The sequence below is a fragment of the Amborella trichopoda genome, chromosome 10 (assembly GCF_054954075.1).
Source record: "Amborella trichopoda isolate Santa Cruz 75 chromosome 10, AtrichopodaSantaCruz75HAP2 v2.0, whole genome shotgun sequence".
Classification (NCBI taxonomy): domain Eukaryota; kingdom Viridiplantae; phylum Streptophyta; class Magnoliopsida; order Amborellales; family Amborellaceae; genus Amborella; species Amborella trichopoda.
Window position 1 is genome coordinate 45502551 of NC_142345.1, and position 19303 is coordinate 45521853.

The 19303-nt window shown below is 33.5% G+C and overlaps 1 protein-coding gene across 1 annotated transcript; it reads left to right on the forward strand.

The window, feature by feature from the left end:
- Positions 1–9072: 9072 nt before the first annotated feature.
- On the forward strand, positions 9073–11225 carry LHCA3 (PSI type III chlorophyll a/b-binding protein). The gene is made up of 3 exons (XM_006857496.4): positions 9073–9346; positions 9596–9657; positions 10606–11225. The coding sequence occupies exons 1-3, from the start codon at positions 9143–9145 to the stop codon at positions 11219–11221; spliced, it is 882 nt and encodes a 293-aa protein (XP_006857558.1). The 5' UTR covers positions 9073–9142; the 3' UTR covers positions 11222–11225.
- The last annotated feature ends 8078 nt before the right edge of the window (positions 11226–19303 follow it).

Below are 19303 nucleotides of genomic sequence, written 5' to 3' on the forward strand. Positions count from 1 at the left end.
TAGAAAATATATAATGAATATGAATAAATAAATAAAATTTGAAAACTATAAATAATAAATCTATTAAAAAATATTTGGACCATTAGTTTCAATTGTTATTAGATGAACCACCTATTAGCATCCATCTTCTGTACCTCTCGACCGCATGTTGTACGAATGCGATCCAGCCCGCATGAAACAATTGAATTTTTATTAGAAGGAAATTTTATAAATTACTAGTATGAATGTTGAAGATCAGATTTCTCAAGTGTCCAAGCCAAGAATCATAAAGTCCTGACTTCGAAGCCAACACGAAACATAGGCCAAGAGTCTTGGGTTCAGGCCATTAAGAATTCCAATCTCCAATAAGTAGTTGGGCCATGTCAACAAAGCAAATCATGTCCTCTAATGGGTTGTGTCATATTGTGTGCAGGAGGCAACAATGGTAGCCCAATCCTCCACCACCCAAAGAAAATCATGTCTTGTGGGGAGGCAATTTTTTCTGCTACGGTCAAAATATTATAATTGGCCTGGACCCAGGCTCGACTTGGATCCGACTTTGGTCCAGGGTTTTCGGACTTGGGTTTGGACCCAGACCTGGATCGGGTCGATTCTCTAGGTCATTGGGTTGACCCGACCCGATTGTCACCTTTATTTGAGCCAAATTACGAAAATACATTTGATTGTCAAGGATTAGGGATAAGAACTAAAAAATAACGAAAATACCATTTGTTGCATGTTGTTAACTTTGAACAAGGAAATGTATTTTTTTAAAATTTTTTTTTTTAATAGTTTAGATTGAGTTACTTAAGTGGGCCAAATTACAAAAATTCCCTAATTATCCGAATTCTCGACCTTAAATTAGAACAATTTGGGAATTCTTGAACAAACCTTTTGTGCAAGGCACTTTTATAAAAACAAATTAAAAAATTAAACCCCAAATAGAATATTCTAAGTGGTATTGAAAGTTGACCCCTCAAATCTGTTAGACAATTTAGTTCCTTAATTTCATAATCAAAATAAGTTTCAAAGTCTATCCTAGTTTTTACCCCTAAACTGTAAATTGGTAATTTAAGGTGCCATTTTACATCTTGTGCCAAAACGTAAACAGTCTCCAGTGTATAATCCTCGTAAAAAAAAAAAAAAAATGAAGTCGCTACATCTCAAATTCAATTCTTGCCCCAACCTAACAGAAGAAGTTATAAAGAGCGAACCGCACCCTAATAAGGAAAATATAATGTATTTGTCTTTACTTCATGATTTGACACAATTTTCATATTATTAAGGTTTTAACCAATATTTGCAAAACTGGCCAATTAGATCGGAACGGCTAGGGTTCCGACTCTAGTTGGGGCCAATTTTGGGGTTCTAGCATGTAAAAAGATCCGGTCCAAAACCGGCCGATATCTAGTCAAATCGGCCATTTTTATATTAAACTGACTGGTTTTTTTGCAAACCGGACTGGTTAGTTTAAAAAACGGCATGTAGCATGCCTGTTATTTTTAACCGGGGCTGTTATTTGATACAGAAGTCACATGTTTCTTTTGATTGAACATTTGATTACATTTTCCATGTATTTTCAGCTTTATACAAGTTTTTACAGTTAATAATTGATCGAAATTTTTGGTTTTCTTCTATAAATCAATCGATTTGAGATTAACATGGCACCAAAATTCCATTTTCTTGGCCTTTTTTGGGTATGCTTCAAAGTTTCGTGAAAAATCTACCAATCCAAAGATCTTGGCCTCTTTTTTGAGCATTTCTCCATCAAAATGGAGGGATTTTATTGATGTAAGAGATATCAACACTGCTACACTCTTTATTTGATTGAAATCTAACAATGCAAGTTTTATCCCGATTTTTTTTGAATTTTTTTCCTACTTTTTCTTCCTCTTTTAGAAATTTTCAAACAATATTTGAATGAAATTATTAATTGCATTCAATAAAAGAACATATTTGAGAACAAAAGCTCAACGAAAATCAATTTCTCTTGCCCCTTTTTTTTTGTGTTATTCAATGTTTCGGGAAAAACCACCAAACTACAGATTGTGGCATCGTTTTTTTTTTTTTCTCGATCAAAATGGGGGGCTTTTATAGATGACAGAGATGTTCAAACTATTGAACTCATGATTTCATCGAAAATCAGACATTTGGGGCTCGATTTTAGGGGTTTTGAGAAGTTGATTTTTCTAAAAAAAGTTTTATTTTGTATATAAAATTATGTTTTACAATGAATATGAGAATTGTTTTTCTATTTTTTAATAAAATTATGTTTTTTTGATAAAATTACATTTTTTTGATAAAAATATAGTTTTGGACGAATATGACAAAAAAATAGATTGTTCTATTTTTATTGTTATATTTTTTTTAACAAAAAAAAAGTGCATGATAATATTGGCCGATTTTTTTTTGCTCGATATTTTTAATGTTATGTAGTGCATGATAATATTGCTCGATTTTTTTTTGCTCGATATTTTTAATGTTATATAGTGCATGATAATGTTGCTTGATCTTTTGTTTCGATTTTTTTTTACTCAATATTTTTAATGTTATATTTCTTTTGCTCTAATTTTTTTTTTCTCAATTTTTTGCATGAGAATGTTTTTTTTTTATATTTTGCTTAAGTGCAAGATATAACAAAAAATATGCATGTCGATTGAGGATGGTATGAAGTATGAACTAAGAGTATGTTATGCTTTGTTAATATTATGAAGCAGTCCCATAAAAATCCTTTTCTATCACTACTAGAAACCTCTTTTTCTCTATAATTGTATATCCATACTCTCGTATTAGAATAATACCATATCATGAAGTATTGTAAAACTTGAAATTGAAATGCGTAAACATATATGTGTGCTTATATTTTTTAGTAATAAGCATATGATTTTTTCAATTTGAAAGTTAAAAGTTAAAGCTTTTTCGCTTTACTCAGATTTTTCAATGAGTAAACCTGATAACGAGACACAACAGTACCCTGACCCTTCTTGCCATTCTTATTACTACTAGCTATACTTATTTAGATTTTGTAACTCCATCAATTGAATTAATGTCAAATTATAAATTATCTTGCATGTCTCTATAATATTCATATATTAATGTATATAAAAGGTTGTTTTAAATTTTTTTGGGTAAGTTAAATGTAGGTAATAATATAGTATACGCTTAATTTAAGTTTTTTTTTTTTTTGGGGGGTTTTGACCCATTATAAAAAAAATTCTATTGGACCGTTTAAGTTCGGTTAACCACCTGGTTTGTCTTGTTCTGGTTCTAACCGCTCCTAGCCTCATATCCGGTTAACCGTTCCGATTCGATTTTATGAACATTGGTCTTAACACTATGATTTGTATTTTCTCCATTTTTATTTAATATAGAACAGGTAAGGGCCTTCTCCCCTAGTGACTAACCAAAAAAAAAAAAGACGAGGTTAGCATGTGGCCAAGCTTGCATGTGTAGAAATTCGGGCTTGGCAATAAATATATTTTTTAAATTGAATTTGATCCTAATTTTCAAATAATATATAATCTATCATGAATATTATATAAAACAAAAAAAACAAAAAACTAGAAATAATAATTAAAAAGAGAGAGACGCACGAAATACCATTTCAATAATGAATTGACACTGAATTCTGACTATATTAATTGACGCCCGTTTCTTTCCAAGAGATGAGCATTTTTCAAAACGTTGGAAAAACATTGAGATGGGGTATCATCCTATATAAAGTTTAGGGAAAATTAGGTACATATCCTATATAGTTTGCGTTATTACGAAACTATCAAATAGTTTTCGTTATTATCTATCTGTCAATTCTTTTCACGTCATAACAATTTTTTTTTTAAAAAAATAACTTTACCCTTTTTCGGTTATTGTTCTCTGGATTTTCCTAATAGATTGAACAACCGAAATCCTCTAAAATGGATAAACATAGGGAAGAGTTCAAACCTTAAGGTATAGTGAGAAAACGGATAAACATAGGAGAGAGAATAAATAAATATAGGGTGGGTTTAAACTCTTCTCTACCCTTTAAACTCTCCCATATGTTTATCTATTTTCTCTCTTATGTTTATTTATTCTCTCTATATATCTTATATTGGGTGGGTTTAAACTCATTCATATGTTTATCCATTATCTCTCCGATGTTTATCTATTCTCTCTCTATCTTTAGGATAAATTCTTCTTTATGTTTATCTATTCTCCCCTTACAATGACTAATCTATGTGGATAAACATCGAGAAGAGTTTAAAAGGAAAAGACGAGTAAAGCATCGTGAAATAAGGGTATAGTGGATTTCGATTGTATCTATTGAATTGGGTTGTTCAACAACCGAAAAAGGGAAAATCCATAGACAGAGAATACACATAGTACTTTTTTTTCAAGAAGCGAAAATTTAAACCCTTCATATTCCCATTTTTTATTGTTAAAAAAATGGACATCCAGGTCGGAGCCATTTTCTATTGTTGAACCACCGAATTTGATTAGTTTTCAGTTGTTCAATCACCAAAAATGGGAATATATCATTTTCGGTTGTTGAACAGATTGATTTTTAGTTGTTCAACTGAAAATGAGAATATGAAGATTAAACAATCGGGGCCTTTGGTTGTTGAACAACTAAATTTGATTGTTTTTTGGGTGTTCAACATGGGAATATGATAGTTAAACTATCTGGTCATTTTCCGTTGTTGAACAACGAAAAACCAATAAAATTGGGTTGTTCAACCATGGTAAAAGTGTCTTTTTAAAAAAATTCGTTATGAAGTCCAAAAAACCGATATTCCAGTAATAACGAATAGTATAAAGTATTTTTGTAATAACGAGAAGTATAACGGATATGTACTTAATTTTCCTTAAAGTTTATGAATTTAATTTTTAAAAAATAAGAAATTTTATAAGATTAGGACATGAATGGAAGTAATATAAGGTATAGCCTTTCATATAACACAATGGCCAAACACAATAGTTAGGATCAAGGTTTGAAAAAACAGATCGGTAATTCGGATCGCCCATCCCGAAAATCAGTCCAATTCGATGGATCGACGGTCCAGATCGGCGATTCGGAAGAGTGAACTAGCCAATAAAAGATAAAAGTGGGGCCAATTCTGACCAATATAACCAGGTAATTCATAGAGCGAACAGGCTGGTTCCGATCTAGATCACCATTTATTTAAACCTTGTTAGGTAAAGCTTGTAAATTATTATAGAGGGAGAGAGAGAGCTTTTTAAAGCGCAGAGCATGAGAGAGAGAAGCGATGTCTTGTGTTTCATCCTGAAAGATGAGTTTTAAACATTTTTTGGGGCCGGGTTGCCCTGTGGAAAAGGATAAATAAAGTTGTGGAGTAAGGTAAGTGTTTTTTTTAGAAAGGATATTCAATGTATACATTATTGGGTTACAAAGAAAGGAGGCTATTCATTTTTCATGTATAAGAATCTATCACAAAATTAAAAAATGTTTGTGATTTGGAATCACCCGATCTTGTATAAGAATCTATCACAAAATTAAAAAAACGTTTGTGATTTGGAATCGCCCGAGTCGGCTCAGGCCTAGTGAGTTACCAGGCTTGTTCTTGTTTGGATCAAGAAGTCCGCTCGTATCCCATTTTCATGTTAGAAAAAAGAAAAGGTTAAAAGAATAATGCTGTTTTTTCTTTTTATTCCAACCGATAATACATCACGCAATTTTGATTTATACTTTGTATTAGATGAAATCAAATATTTGGTTTTTAAATTTTTTATTTTAACATATCCTTTCACCATGGAAAAGAGAGAAAGCATACACCTTGAGGTTGTTAACAGTTACAACTATGTGTGAAAATTCATGCGCCACTAGGATGTGGACAATCCAAACGTTCAATCAACGATGACATGTCTAGAGAGCCAATAGTCCCATGGTGTATACTTTTTCATGAGGTTGAGGTTTGTATACGGTGTACACTTTAAAAGGTCAAAGTAAGGTACGCTTTCAAACTCCACGTTAAGTCGAAAATATTAGAAATCTACTTATACTCCTAATTATAAAATTTAAAGTTTCAAAATTATTGTAGATCAAACATATTTACAAGCACATTGAAATCTTGAAAATGGATATTTGTGATATAAAATGCACTATTAATAGTTAAAATTCCTTTCTTGTCATATCTATACATTTTGAGTTTGAGATGATAAACTAGTGTGTTTTCCAAACTACGAAACAACCTTTTTTTGGTGGGTTTATGAGGTGCACGTTTCTCATACAGTATGAAGTTAACACCTTCTATAAAGTAGACTAGCACAGAGTGGGACCACTCAAATGGGGGTGGCCATGGGCCAGGCATCCCAGCCTAGAGCCCAGTCGGGTCAGCCCTAAAATGTTAGGGATTGACCCCTAAGTTGCGACCTAAGGGCCAAGCCCAATTTTTTAGTCCCAATCCATCACTACGTCGAGCTATGCCTAGGCCAATGTGGTGGCCCGGCCCGACATGCTTTGCCAGCCTACAAAGCCCGGCCAAGCCAACTGCAAGAGTCATGCATTAAATTTGTCACCCTGCTTATCTAAGGGTTGATATGTTTGATGAAATTTGCTTTGGTAAAATGTTTTTAGGGTACCCTAGGGTATATGTACTCAAAAAGGATGTGCACATGCATTTATAGCACCAAAAAGACTGTAGAGTCATATCGCAACTAGGTTCGAAAAGGTTCAATTTTTCTTGTTCCTTGCGAGTCATGAATGAATGACGCTTGCGGCAATGGTGAACTAATAATGATACGATTTACTAGTTTGTAAAGAATGCTTTTGTCATAAGTTGTAACAAGACAAGGTTTTGGGCAGTAGGATTGAGAATTTTTTGGATTGGATCTCATTCTACCCAGATTTGGATTTGGATCCGAATGGAGCCAGAATGTTTGGATCCAGATCTGGATCCAAAAACTCTCCATAGGATCTGAATCCGATCAGTTTCACATTCGGATCCGAAGTGGGGATTAGGTCTTTAAAAGTTTAAAATATTAGACCACTTGCTTGCTCTGCTAGGCTACACTACCACTGGCTTTACTAGTTGGTACCTAGCGAACGAATAGTGGTAGGCTAACTATTGGCTGGGCTTTTTGCTGTTGTGAAAACCCATTTTGTTGATAGCGCCACGAGCTCAAATAGAATGGCGAGCAATGAGTTCAATCATTAAGCAACATGGGCAAGGAGCAAAGCCCCAAGTGATTTCATGTTATAATTTAAATTGCTTGGGGCTTTGCTCCTAGGTCCTCATTTTATTTAGTGTTACACAAGAAAGCACTATATATATATATATATATATATATATATATATATATATATATATATATATATATATATATATATATATATATATATATATATATATATATATATATATATATATATAACCGGGTCAAATGTAGATAGGATCTGCCTATACCCAAATTTGATACGAATGGTAATTCTAATTTAAATTTTAGTTCTGGATCTAAATTTTAGATCCAGATCTTGGATCCATACTTGAATCCGAATAGGATTTAAAATTCGGGTTTCGGATCCTCACTGTGCAAATTTGCAGCCATATTAGGCACATGGCCAAGTCCATGCCTAGACTAGCCAGAGAAAGCCAAGCTACGCCCAAACATCATAATAGCTTTCAGGCTGTCATGGCCCTTTAAATTCATACAGGGCCGAGCTGGGCTAAGGATTAGGCATCTGGAGTTCACGTAGGGCGAAGCCAAAACCTCAGTTCAGTCTAGGCCCGGTCCGTTACCACCCTCTCTCGAAAATTTTGGAAAATCTTGGGCCTTTTATGGGACGTTTGGTTTGTCTATCATATGGTCAAGTGTAGGAATATTTTCATACTAATTGGTCTTAATGTGTGTTTTCACACTAATTGATAACTAATTAATATAAAAACATTCTCACACTTGACGGCATGAGATAATTTTTTCATGTGAAAATATTTTCTAGAAAAGTGATCTCTTGGGAGAGATAAACGGTGTGCACAAAGCCCCAACAAATTAAAAGAAGAAGTCGTATCTTCCATTAGAGTATAGTATACATCTACTCCCTCAATCTGAAGGTTTACCTAGGAGGATTTTTTCGATCTAAAATTTAGGAAACCATCCAATATATCATTAGATAGTTATTTTTTAAAGGAAATTGTAAATATTAGTTTTCTAACTCTTAGGTCTCGCCCTCTAAAAATTGGACGGCCTCATTCAATTTTAAGACATTATTTTTTACGTTTTTATGTACAAGGAGGGTACAATTACTTATAACCATCTAATCGTGAAATCCGATAGTTTGGGTATTGTTATGAAGTTCAAGAAAATTTCTTTCAAACTTTGAGCTTGGTCAATGGGATAGTTGCGGCCACCTAAATTTACATCCAATGGTCAAGATTCATTGCGACCATCTTATATCAAAAGTAAATAGTCTCGTTATATATTTTGTTTTTTTTTGAAGTACATAGATAGTACAATTAGGAAATACGAGTCATTTGTATGCGGTTGGGTCCTAAACAATCAAAATTAGGCACAACTTTAAATAGTGCCTAAATATGTTAGTTTCAGTATAAGAAATCTTTGTGATGGCCTAAAAATTTATTTTTATCTCTAATTATAAAATTTAAATATCCAAAAATGCTATAGATCGAGTAAATCTATGCACACTTAAAAATCATAAAAATTGACAGTTGAGAAAATGTATTTCAACCTCTTTTATAATGAGCTTTTTTTGTTCAGGTCCTCACCCTTTTATAAGCTTACTTTTGTTATTGGGAAATTTTTTATTGGGTTGAGAAGGTCAATTCCGAAAAGTTATCCGAGGGAGTAAATGAACACTATACATCGGCAAAGTATAACATCATCTGGCTTAAAGGAATCTCTCCGAAAATGAGGCTCTCCTTTCTCCTCCAACTGAAACCACGACCTCAGATTGTACCACGTGGCATCGACCATTAAACCTCAGCCTCAAGCGCCCTATCCATCATGAAAGGCACGTGTCCACATCTCATTTGCTTATACGATACTCTCATCTCAAGAGATTCCATTTGAGGGCCCCACTCCAATGCATTGCATTTCATTTCATTTCATTTCATATGCTCCTCCTACTGGTTTGTTTTCAGATCAAAAGCCAAGGGTTGGGGTTTAGATTGTAGAGAGAGAAAGGAAGTAGGAAGAGAGAGAAAGGAAGATGGCGTTGGTTTCTTCGTCCCTCTCTCTAACGGCTACAGCTACAGCTGCTGCTGCCTCTTCTTCATCGAGCACCTCAACCGTCGATGCAGGGAGGCAACAGTTTGTGATGGGGGGAAGGCCAACTCAGTCCTCGAGGAGCTCATCAGGGTCCCTCAGGAAATCTCCATTTGTTGTGAGAGCTGCTTCTACTCCACCTGTGAAGGTTTGTATGTTTGATGAAACTCAGGCATGAGAATGTTAAATAGTGGAGAGAGAAAGATGCATTTGTACCCATGATTTCTTGGGTCCTAGAGAGAGAGAGAGAGAGAGAGAGAGATGTATTTCTATCTATTGTTTTTTTGGGTATTTTGCTAATCGCATGTTTATCGATTTTTCGTCACGAAAACCATGAAGAAATTGATTGACTGAGAGAGAGAGAGAAGTTGTTTATGCGATGGAGTTTTTGTTTCAGCAAGGAGCAGACAGGCAGCTATGGTTCGCATCTAAGCAGAGCCTTTCTTACTTGGATGGCAGGTATGTAAGATGCTTCTTCGAAACGTGGGATTCCCCACCTTCAAATCTCTAAAAATGTGCGCATCTTGGTTGTTTGGGGTGGACATAAACTCACTTAACTGAGGCCAAAATCAGGGGAGGGGATCTAGAACCATGTGAGGAACTCGTTTTTTTTGAAATGTTAAACCTATTTATCTTGATAAAATTCTTAAGTGTAAACTGATCCCGACGAATATACTCCCAAAATCCAACTATATGAAAATATAATTATTAAATGTCTGAGTTCCACACTTATGAGATTCGTACAAAACCAGAATGCTATATGTTTTTCTAATCGGTACAATATAGTAAACGCGGATTGGAAATAAACTCGTCTCATATCACCAGTAAAGGGAACAAACTTCTCCATCACTATAACATTCATCATCCAATCCAATCCAATCCAATCCAATCGGTATGATGGTATTAAAACATCAATTGGGAAGGGAACAAACTCAAATGGACCAACTTCTCTCTCACTCCAAAAAGTCTTCCAATCGGTCAAACAAACTTCGATTGGGTACATAACATGTCAATAAATTCTTTGAAATTTATTGACACCCTAGTGCCGAAAAAATCAACAAAATTCCACGTAACTACAGTCAGTTCCCGCATAAATACGACAACACTCCCTGCTGGATGCTGGTTTCGAAGGTTAAACTTGACGATGAAAAGAGTGGAGGTTGAAGAATTAGATCATGTTTCGGGTATGTAAAAATTCCAAAGTAGAATCGCGGCTAAGCTTAACGCAAATGTAGAAGAGTGATGGTGGAGAGAGTGCAAAAAAGCTCAACACAAATGTAACGAGGAGCAAGATCACCTGAACTCCACTACTGCACTCTTTTTAGGGGGGTGCCTCCCTCTCTTTCTCTCCACAATAATTTAATTAACCGTTAATACTAACCCAACCCCCCTCTTCTCTCTGTCTAGCCTCCCCGGTGACTATGGCTTCGACCCCCTCGGCCTCTCGGACCCAGAGGGCACCGGCGGCTTCATCGAGCCCAAATGGCTGGCCTACGGCGAGGTCATCAACGGCCGCTACGCCATGCTCGGGGCCATCGGCGCCATCGCCCCGGAGATCCTCGGCAAGGCCGGCCTCATCCCCCCCGAGACCGCCCTCCCATGGTTCAAAACCGGCGTGATCCCGCCCGCCGGGACCTACAACTACTGGGCCGACCCCTTCACCCTCTTCGTCTTCGAAATGGCCCTCATGGGCTTCGCGGAGCACCGGAGGTTCCAAGACTGGTATAACCCTGGCTCCATGGGAAAACAGTATTTCTTAGGGTTGGAGAAGTGGCTTGGGGGATCGGGTGAGCCGGCGTATCCTGGCGGTCCGATTTTCAATCCATTGGGCTTGGCAAATGATGAGAAGAGCAAGAAGGAGATGAGGTTGAAGGAGGTGAAGAATGGGAGGCTGGCAATGCTGGCGATTGTGGGGTATTTTGTGCAAGGGTTGGTGACTGGGGTGGGGCCTTACCAGAACTTGTTAGACCACTTGTCTGACCCTCTCAATAACAACATTCTCACTAGCCTCAAGTTCCACTAGACCCTACCCTTCTCTTCTCTGCTCTCTATCTCTATCTCTATCTCTCTCTCTTGACATTCTTGGGATGAAAGTTTACTTATATATATAAGTGGGACTGCCTTTTGTTGTCTATGGACACTGATGTCAATGTGAATTAAGTGTTCTGGTAAAAAATAGTCTCTCTCTCTATATGTGAATTAAGAGCAATAGTCACAAAGTCTCTCTTTTTCCCCCCCTCTCTCTCTCTATGTGAATTAAGAGCTATGGTCACAAAGTGTCTCTTTCTCTTTCTCTCTCTCTCATTGTAGTGTATTTATGTAATGTATGAACTAAGAAAATGTGAATTGCAAAAGGTCAGACTCCCTCCCTCTCTTATTGTAATGCTGGTGAGATATGGGCCCTCACTTTGGAAAATGTATATAATGAAACTCTTTACTTTGGGTACGAGGTGGTCATAATTAATTTTGATAATTGGACGTGAAAATACGTAGTTACATTTATTTCATTATCAAGTTAAAAGTTCAAAACAAAAAATCTAAAACTTTAGCAAAATAGTTTGATAGGGCTATAGCCATGTCAAAATAAGTAAAGCTTCGTTTCATTACTCATTGAAAATTACAATTCAAGTATTAGAAAACCTTTGCATCGATCATCTCGGCTTGAACATTACAATTGCGAGAAAAAAAAGAGAATTTTAAGTTCTAAAAATAGTGTATATTGCAACACATTTTCTAGACCGTCCATTTGGTTCTAAAAAACTTGTTCACAAATCCACAAGTTCTATACTATCGTTTTTGAGATTCAAAATTTATACTCAGTTTTGGAAATTGATTTAGAGCCATCATTGAGATTTTTGTTGCCCAACAAATTTTTTGGATGAGGATTTGAGGTGGGTCATTATTTTATTTTCATAAATACTAGGCCTTATAAAATCTTCTTCTCAAACTTTATGAATTGTGGTATCTTTGTACCAAAGATAAATGGTCTCAATATATACAACCCCTTTAAATGCCATGAAATATTGTACATAAATATAAGATTTTCTTTTTTTTAAAGGAAAATAATGAGTTTTTTTGTCACCATCTTTCCTTTTAAAGGTAGCGGACAAAAAAATTCCTTATTTTTATACAGAGAAAGCACTATATTTATGTACAACATTTCATGACATTTTAAACCCTACTGTTACGAAGTCTGGTTATTCTCTCTCTCTCTCTCTCTCTCTCTAACTGTACGAACTGTTACTTGAAATTGTAACCCACAAATGTACATTATTTTATAGAAATAAGCAAAAATGTCTAGTGTTAGTTTTTTTTCTTTTTAAAAAAGAGTCATTAAAATATACCCAACTCATCAAATATTTATATTAGGAAAGTTTATCAAAATAGCCATTAGATATGAAGCATATAACACTTTGCCCATTGACAACTATTCCACCCCAAATCATGTGTTTTTTGTAGCTATTTAAAAATTAAATCGACGGATACAGATAAAATTATTCATTTCTCATGAATAATTTGACAAATTTCTCGTCAAATTTTCCCTAATTTCAATGATGATATGTATTTTAAGGAAAAAGTTTATATAAGGATGCTACCTTATAATGGAGAACTACATATGCCCCTCAAAAATCAAAACTAGTATTAATGTTGAAAAGCCTTTTAATTGATCATCTCGACATCGAGATGTATGATTATGAAAAATAAAAAGATTTTAAATCTAAGAAATAATACATTTTGAAACATATTATCTATACCTTTCATTTTCAAAATTTTCATATGTTTGTTTATAGATCTACTTGATTTTAACCATTTTTGAATTTTAAAATTTTATAATTAGATATAAAAATAGATTTTAAGATAATCCTAAGAACATTTTACATCAAAATTATATACCATGATAAAATTTGAAGGTGCACGTTACCTCTACACCTACGGACGCGTCCATATGCAAATTGCACTCCTGTATTTTAATGGTCTTTGGAAATTAATACATGAAATAAAAATGTTAGATACTTCACATCTTAGGCATATCTTAAAGTGAAAGGTTTATAAAAGGCAGCACACCTCAAAAATTAAATTATCTGAAGTTGGAAGACCTCTCAATTTATCATCTTGAAGTCGAGATATATGGATATAAAGAAAACAAAAACTTTAAGCCCTAAAAACAGTGCATTTTGTAACAGGTTTTTCAGACCGTCTATTTAAATACTTTCCAGTGTTTATATATCTGCTCTATTTTTAAAATTTTAAATTTCATAATTATGTTTGAACATAGATTTCAAGCCATCAAATGTTTTTATACCCGAACTACATCTTCCACTAAAATTTAAAGGTGCGCCTTATTTGTTTAACAAGAGGTTATCACTTTATACAAACCTCACCCCTATATAAATACCTCAGAAACAAAAAATATTACCCCTCTAAAGTATGAAGGGTCTCGGGTTTTTCTTAAGAGACTTAGTGTCCATTCATCGTATGAATATACAAACTTGTCTTTTATAGACAAATTACAAATGAGAAAATATAAAAATAAATCACAGTTTCCTATACTAGACCTATACTTACCATGAGAAAATATAGAAATAAAGTACAGTTTCATATACTGTAACTAGACTTAACATAAATACAAGATATTGTATCTATCCTTCCCATATATACTGGATATTGTATCTATCATTCCCATATATACTGATTACAATATACACCTTCCCAAATATACAGATTACTATATAGACCTTCCCAAATATACGGATTACTATATACACCTTATATATTAACCTAATAGGCACTATATACTTTATTTTCACACTCCCCCTCAAACTCAAGATGCTATGAGAGAGAGCAGTTGGACTTTGAACACTAATTATGGAAGCGAGCAGCTGGATCTTCAGGTGTATAGCATGACAAGTAGATACAGTGGTTGCCATGCTTAGATTGCTTGGTCAACAAGCACAGAAAGCAGCGACGGATCAATAAGCCTGAGTTACATATGACCTCAGGAACGTAGGGCAATATTAGAGTAGGTTCAATCAATCATACAAAAAAAAAAATCCAAACAAAACAGTCTAGACAACTAAGCAAACAGAATGACACTTAGAAGAGCTAACAGAACTTGATGTGGATCCGATACGGATTCAGCAGCTTGTAGACCAGAACAGACATGATCGAGTAACCAGGCAATAAATTCGATCATATAACAAATTTTCAGAGGGTTTTTTTTATTTATTTTTTATCGAGCTTCAAATGGTCAAAAGAACAAGATCGAGTAATAGAATAACATACTTGATCTTACAAACAAGAAGAGATAGAGCAAGGGAAAGTGAGAGAGACGCAGAAAGCCAGAGATACATAAGAATGACCAAAAAAAAAAAAAGTCGGAAAACTTGATGCACATGTGGCATACTAGGGAGTAAAAAACACAACTAAGTTGTAGTTTTGCAGAGAGTCGAAACACAACTCGACAGAAGTTACAACGATTGGGTGAGCAACAGACTCGTCTTGAAATCGACGATAATGCTTCTAGGATGAGGAATGGATACAACTAAGATGAATCTGGCTCTGATATCATGTGAAGAGACAATGTCCATTCATCGTATGAATATATAGACATGTCTTTGATAGACTAATTATTGATTACAACATACAATATATACTGATTACAATATACACCTTCTCAGATATACAGATTACTATATACACCTTCGATATTAACCTGATAGGCAATCTATACATTCATTTCACATAAAGAAAGTGTTATTATGATTAGATCATCTATAGAATGAGTGAGGCCTTTGGTCCATTCAAAACCAATCCAACCACTAGTCGAACTGGTTGGACTTGATTTAAGGAGAAAAAAAATAGTATGATAATTTATTACTATAAAATATATTTTAAAAAAGGTGTGGTTTGCATAAGGTTGCAACCTTAAAGAATCCAATTAAGGCACACCTCTAAATTTTATCATAAATATAATTTTGATATAAAAAATTCTTAGGATGGCTTAAGAATGTATTTTCATCTTAATTATAAAAGTTCAAACTCTAAAAATAGTTCAAATCAAGTAGATCTATAAACACATAACAATCTTGAAAATGGACAGTCCAAATAATGTGTTGCAAGATGCACTATTTTGCAGTCATGAAATCTTTTCTTCTTTCCATAGTCATACATGTGGATGCTGAGATGATCAATTAAAAGGTTTTCAACATCCAAATAACCTTTTACGATGAATTTTTTTAAGTGCCTCTTTAATTCTACAATTTAAGGTTGCAACCTTATTTAAATTTTTTTTACCTAATTTTATTTTGATGGTTGTAGGAGCATCATCCAACCAACCAAAATCAGTCTCACATCGATTTTGACACGTGTAAATTTTTTCTTGGCCAACACCTTGATGGCGTTATGAGCACTAGTTTGATTGCGATAACCATGTCCTAAATACACCCGATATTGGGAATTTCGTCGAAAGTTCGGCCGTGGGAACGAAAAGCGACATTGTGCCCTTGGCTTCCATTTACTGTTCACGTACGCCTCTTATTACGTACGGGCCCAAATTATCGTTGTGTCTTTTTAGAGTGCCTCAAAAGGTTGAAAAAAATTACCCCAAATTTACCACGCCTGGAATGATTAAAAATAACTTTTCTAACAAAAGAAATACTGATTGCTGTATTTACACCCAATTTTTTTATAAAAATAGCAAAATTGTCCCCTTATAGGTTGTTTGTGATTTAAAATTTATTTATTTTTAATCAAAAGGGTGTGGTTTGTTTAAGGCTTCCACCTTAAACAATTAAATTAAGGCGCACCTTCAAATCTTATCATAAATATAATTTTGGTGTAAGAAATATTTAAAATGGCTTAAGAATCTATTTACATCTCTAATTGTAAATTCTTAATCTCCAAAAATGTTTCAAATCAAGTAGATCTATAGATACTTAAAAATCTTGAAAATAGATGGTCCAGATAATGTGTTGTGAGATAAACTATTTTTAGGACTCGAAATCTTGTTTTTTTCTTATATTTATACATCCACATGTTGAGATGATCACTTAGAGGGTTTTCTAACATCAAAATAGTTATAATGGATTTTTGAGATACACCTTAATTCTACATTTTATGGTTGCACCTTTATATAAAAAATTTTCTTATCAAAATGTCTATAATTTATAAAGTACTAATATTTTATTTTTATTTTTTGTATTATTTCAAAATACCAATGAAAAGATACTTAATCATGAATTGGAATATAGCTATAAATGTGTAAAATATTAAAGGGATTGCATACAATGAGACCATTTATCTTTGATACAAGATGGTCACAATCTCTTATGGGTGTTTTGACAAATTTTATTTAAAATTTTTCAGAAAAAAGATAAGTAAGTCCAAAATTTTCCCATCTATCCTATAAGTAAGGAAATTTTTCAATAGAACTATTTACATTTTACCAAATATTTTTTTATTTAATTTCAAGAATCCCTTCAAAATACATGTGATAGGAACATTTGAAAATGCATATAAATTTCATTGAAGAATAATACATGCCATTGAAGTCGAATATGAATCCTCCATCCTCTGTCACATCAATTTAAGCATGGGGAAAGCCGTTTGATTTATTAGACGATTGAAAACTGAGCCGTTTTTGGGTTTTAGATTAATTTAATTTTAAACGAGTAACATTAAAATTAGTAATTGGAAATCGGGTGCAGTTGGCATACGAATGCATCCGTAGCTTTAGAGGTAAGGTGCGCCTTCAAATTTTATCATGATATATAATTTTGATGTAAAATGTTCTTAAGATCATCTCAAAATCTATTTTTATATCTAATTATGAATTTAAAATTTTAAAAATGGTTAAAATCAAGTAGATCGATAAACATATGAAAATCTTGAAAATGGACGGTGTAGATAATATGTTGTAAAATGCATTATTTCTGAGACTTAAAATCTTTTTATTTTTTATGGTCATACATCTCGATGTCAAGATGATCAATCAAAGGATTTTTCAACATTAAAACTACTTTTTTCAATGGATTTTTGAAGTGCATCCATAACTCTACATTATAAGATTGGAACCTTATATAAACTTTTTCTTTGGAAATCGCTCGAAAGATTTGTTTTTCATTATGAGATATATCAGTTTATTAATTCACTTATTGTCTCAATCAAAATTGAAAATTCCCCGCTTTCTATTTAGAGACCAAATCTTAAAAAAAGGGGAATCACAAAATAGTAGTAAATTGAAAATTTTGTGTTGCCGGTATGCATGACTTAAAGAAAAATAATTGTTTCAAGAAATAACTCACAAAGTAGACTAATGAATTTTACTTTTTCAAGTAATTTGACTATAAAGATTTAAAATAATGTTTCGGAAATTACCAAGACATTAATAAATTCAAAACAAAGAGGAGATATTTTGGAGCTTCGATGAGAATCAAGAAAAAGAGAATCCGTTATTTTTAACTTTATTATGAAAATACCGTCAAGTTTTTGCTATTATAAGTATACCCTTTTTTTTTCACTTCATAATATTTTTTTTAAAATAATATAACTGTTCTTTTCCGTGTTTCAAGAAGTTTCAGTTTAAAATTTTGATTTTTGAAAAACCAAATTAATTAGACTTTTGGTATTCCAATAACTAAAAATATTAAAATTTTGATTATTGAGAAGAAGATTCGTGCTAACCTGCAAACTAACACTACAAGCACTCCTCTATTTTTTTTTAAAGTTATTCTATCTTTCACGATATTTCCATAATAACATTAAAAATAATAAATTTATACGTTATTTTCTCAAAAAAATCTAAATGTAAAAAAATCGACAAAAAAAATTATTCGATGGATATAAAAATTCGTTAATATTAGAATAACTTAAATTAACAACGATCTCGAAAGAAGAAAGGAACTCAATAAAAAATTAGATTAAAAGACTAAACAATCAAAACCATAGAAAAACGCTTAGACTTCCGCGTTTCCTAAAAAAAAATAAAAAAAATAAAAAACAAATATAATATAATTGAAAATTGGTTTATGCTCATTTATTTAATTAATATATTATTGAATGGCTTTATTGCACCCACGTCAAAAAATCCCCATAATTAAAAAATAAATTTCTGTTATTTAAAGGTTTTTTTAGTGGAAAGTTAGGCCGCAATAGCATATATTCAAATACAATAATAATAAATCAATTTTGTTACTCCTTCAAGGAATAATAAAGGTCAGAATAAACAATTATTTTTAAAAGGTGGAGATTATTTTGAAAGCATAAATTTTAAATTTTATGAATAAATTTGCAGTTTCCACGAGAGTTGACGTGGTTGGGGAGCATTGGGTAAAGCTGACATGGTTCAGAAGTTCCATGCACAGTGCGTACGAGCGACCACAGAGAACAAGAAACTCAATACTCTCTCTCTCTCTCTCTCTAGGAATAACCAAGGATTCAACTGTAACTTCTATGAATCCTCTCTCTCTCTCTCTCTGAATGACTAAGGATTCTACTGTAACTTCTATGAATCCTCTCTCTTTCTCTCTCTTTCTCTCTCTCTCTCTCTAGGAATAAGTAAGGATTCTATTGTAACTTCTATGAATCCTCTCTCTCTCTCTCTCTAGGAATAACTAAGGATTCTACTGTAACTTCTATGAATCCTCTCTCTTTCTCTCTCTTTTGGAATAACTAAGGATTCTATTGTAACTTCTATGAATCCTCTCTCTATCTCTTGGAATGACTAAAGATGCTATGGCGAGCCTGTAACATTTATGAAATCCTCCATTTCTCTAGGAATAACATAGGATTTTTTACTGAAACTTCTATGAAAAACTCACTCTCTCTCTCTGGCTCCATTGGTCCCCATCTATGAAATCCGCAGGACTGTTCTTATGGGGTGATCGACTCTCTCTCTCTCTCTCTCTAGAATCAGCCTGGTTTATTTAGATGGCGAGATTCCCCCGCGGCAGATGTCTTTCTCTATGTGAAATCCAAGGGATTTTTATAGGGGATGATCTCTCCCTCTGAAACATATTTCCAGTTTGTTTGATAGGTTAACACCAACGTCAAATTATGAAGAGCTTTCAGACTCTAAACTTCATTCATCTTTGATGTGAATACAGAG

Coding starts and splice junctions, on each gene's coding strand:
- LHCA3 (XM_006857496.4), top strand. CDS start 9,143: ATGGCGTTGGTTTCTTCGTCCCTCTCTCTAACGGCTACAGCTACAGCT. Junction 9,347..9,595: donor CTTCTACTCCACCTGTGAAG/GTTTGTATGTTT, acceptor TTTTTGTTTCAG/CAAGGAGCAGACAGGCAGCT. Junction 9,658..10,605: donor CTTTCTTACTTGGATGGCAG/GTATGTAAGATG, acceptor CTCTCTGTCTAG/CCTCCCCGGTGACTATGGCT.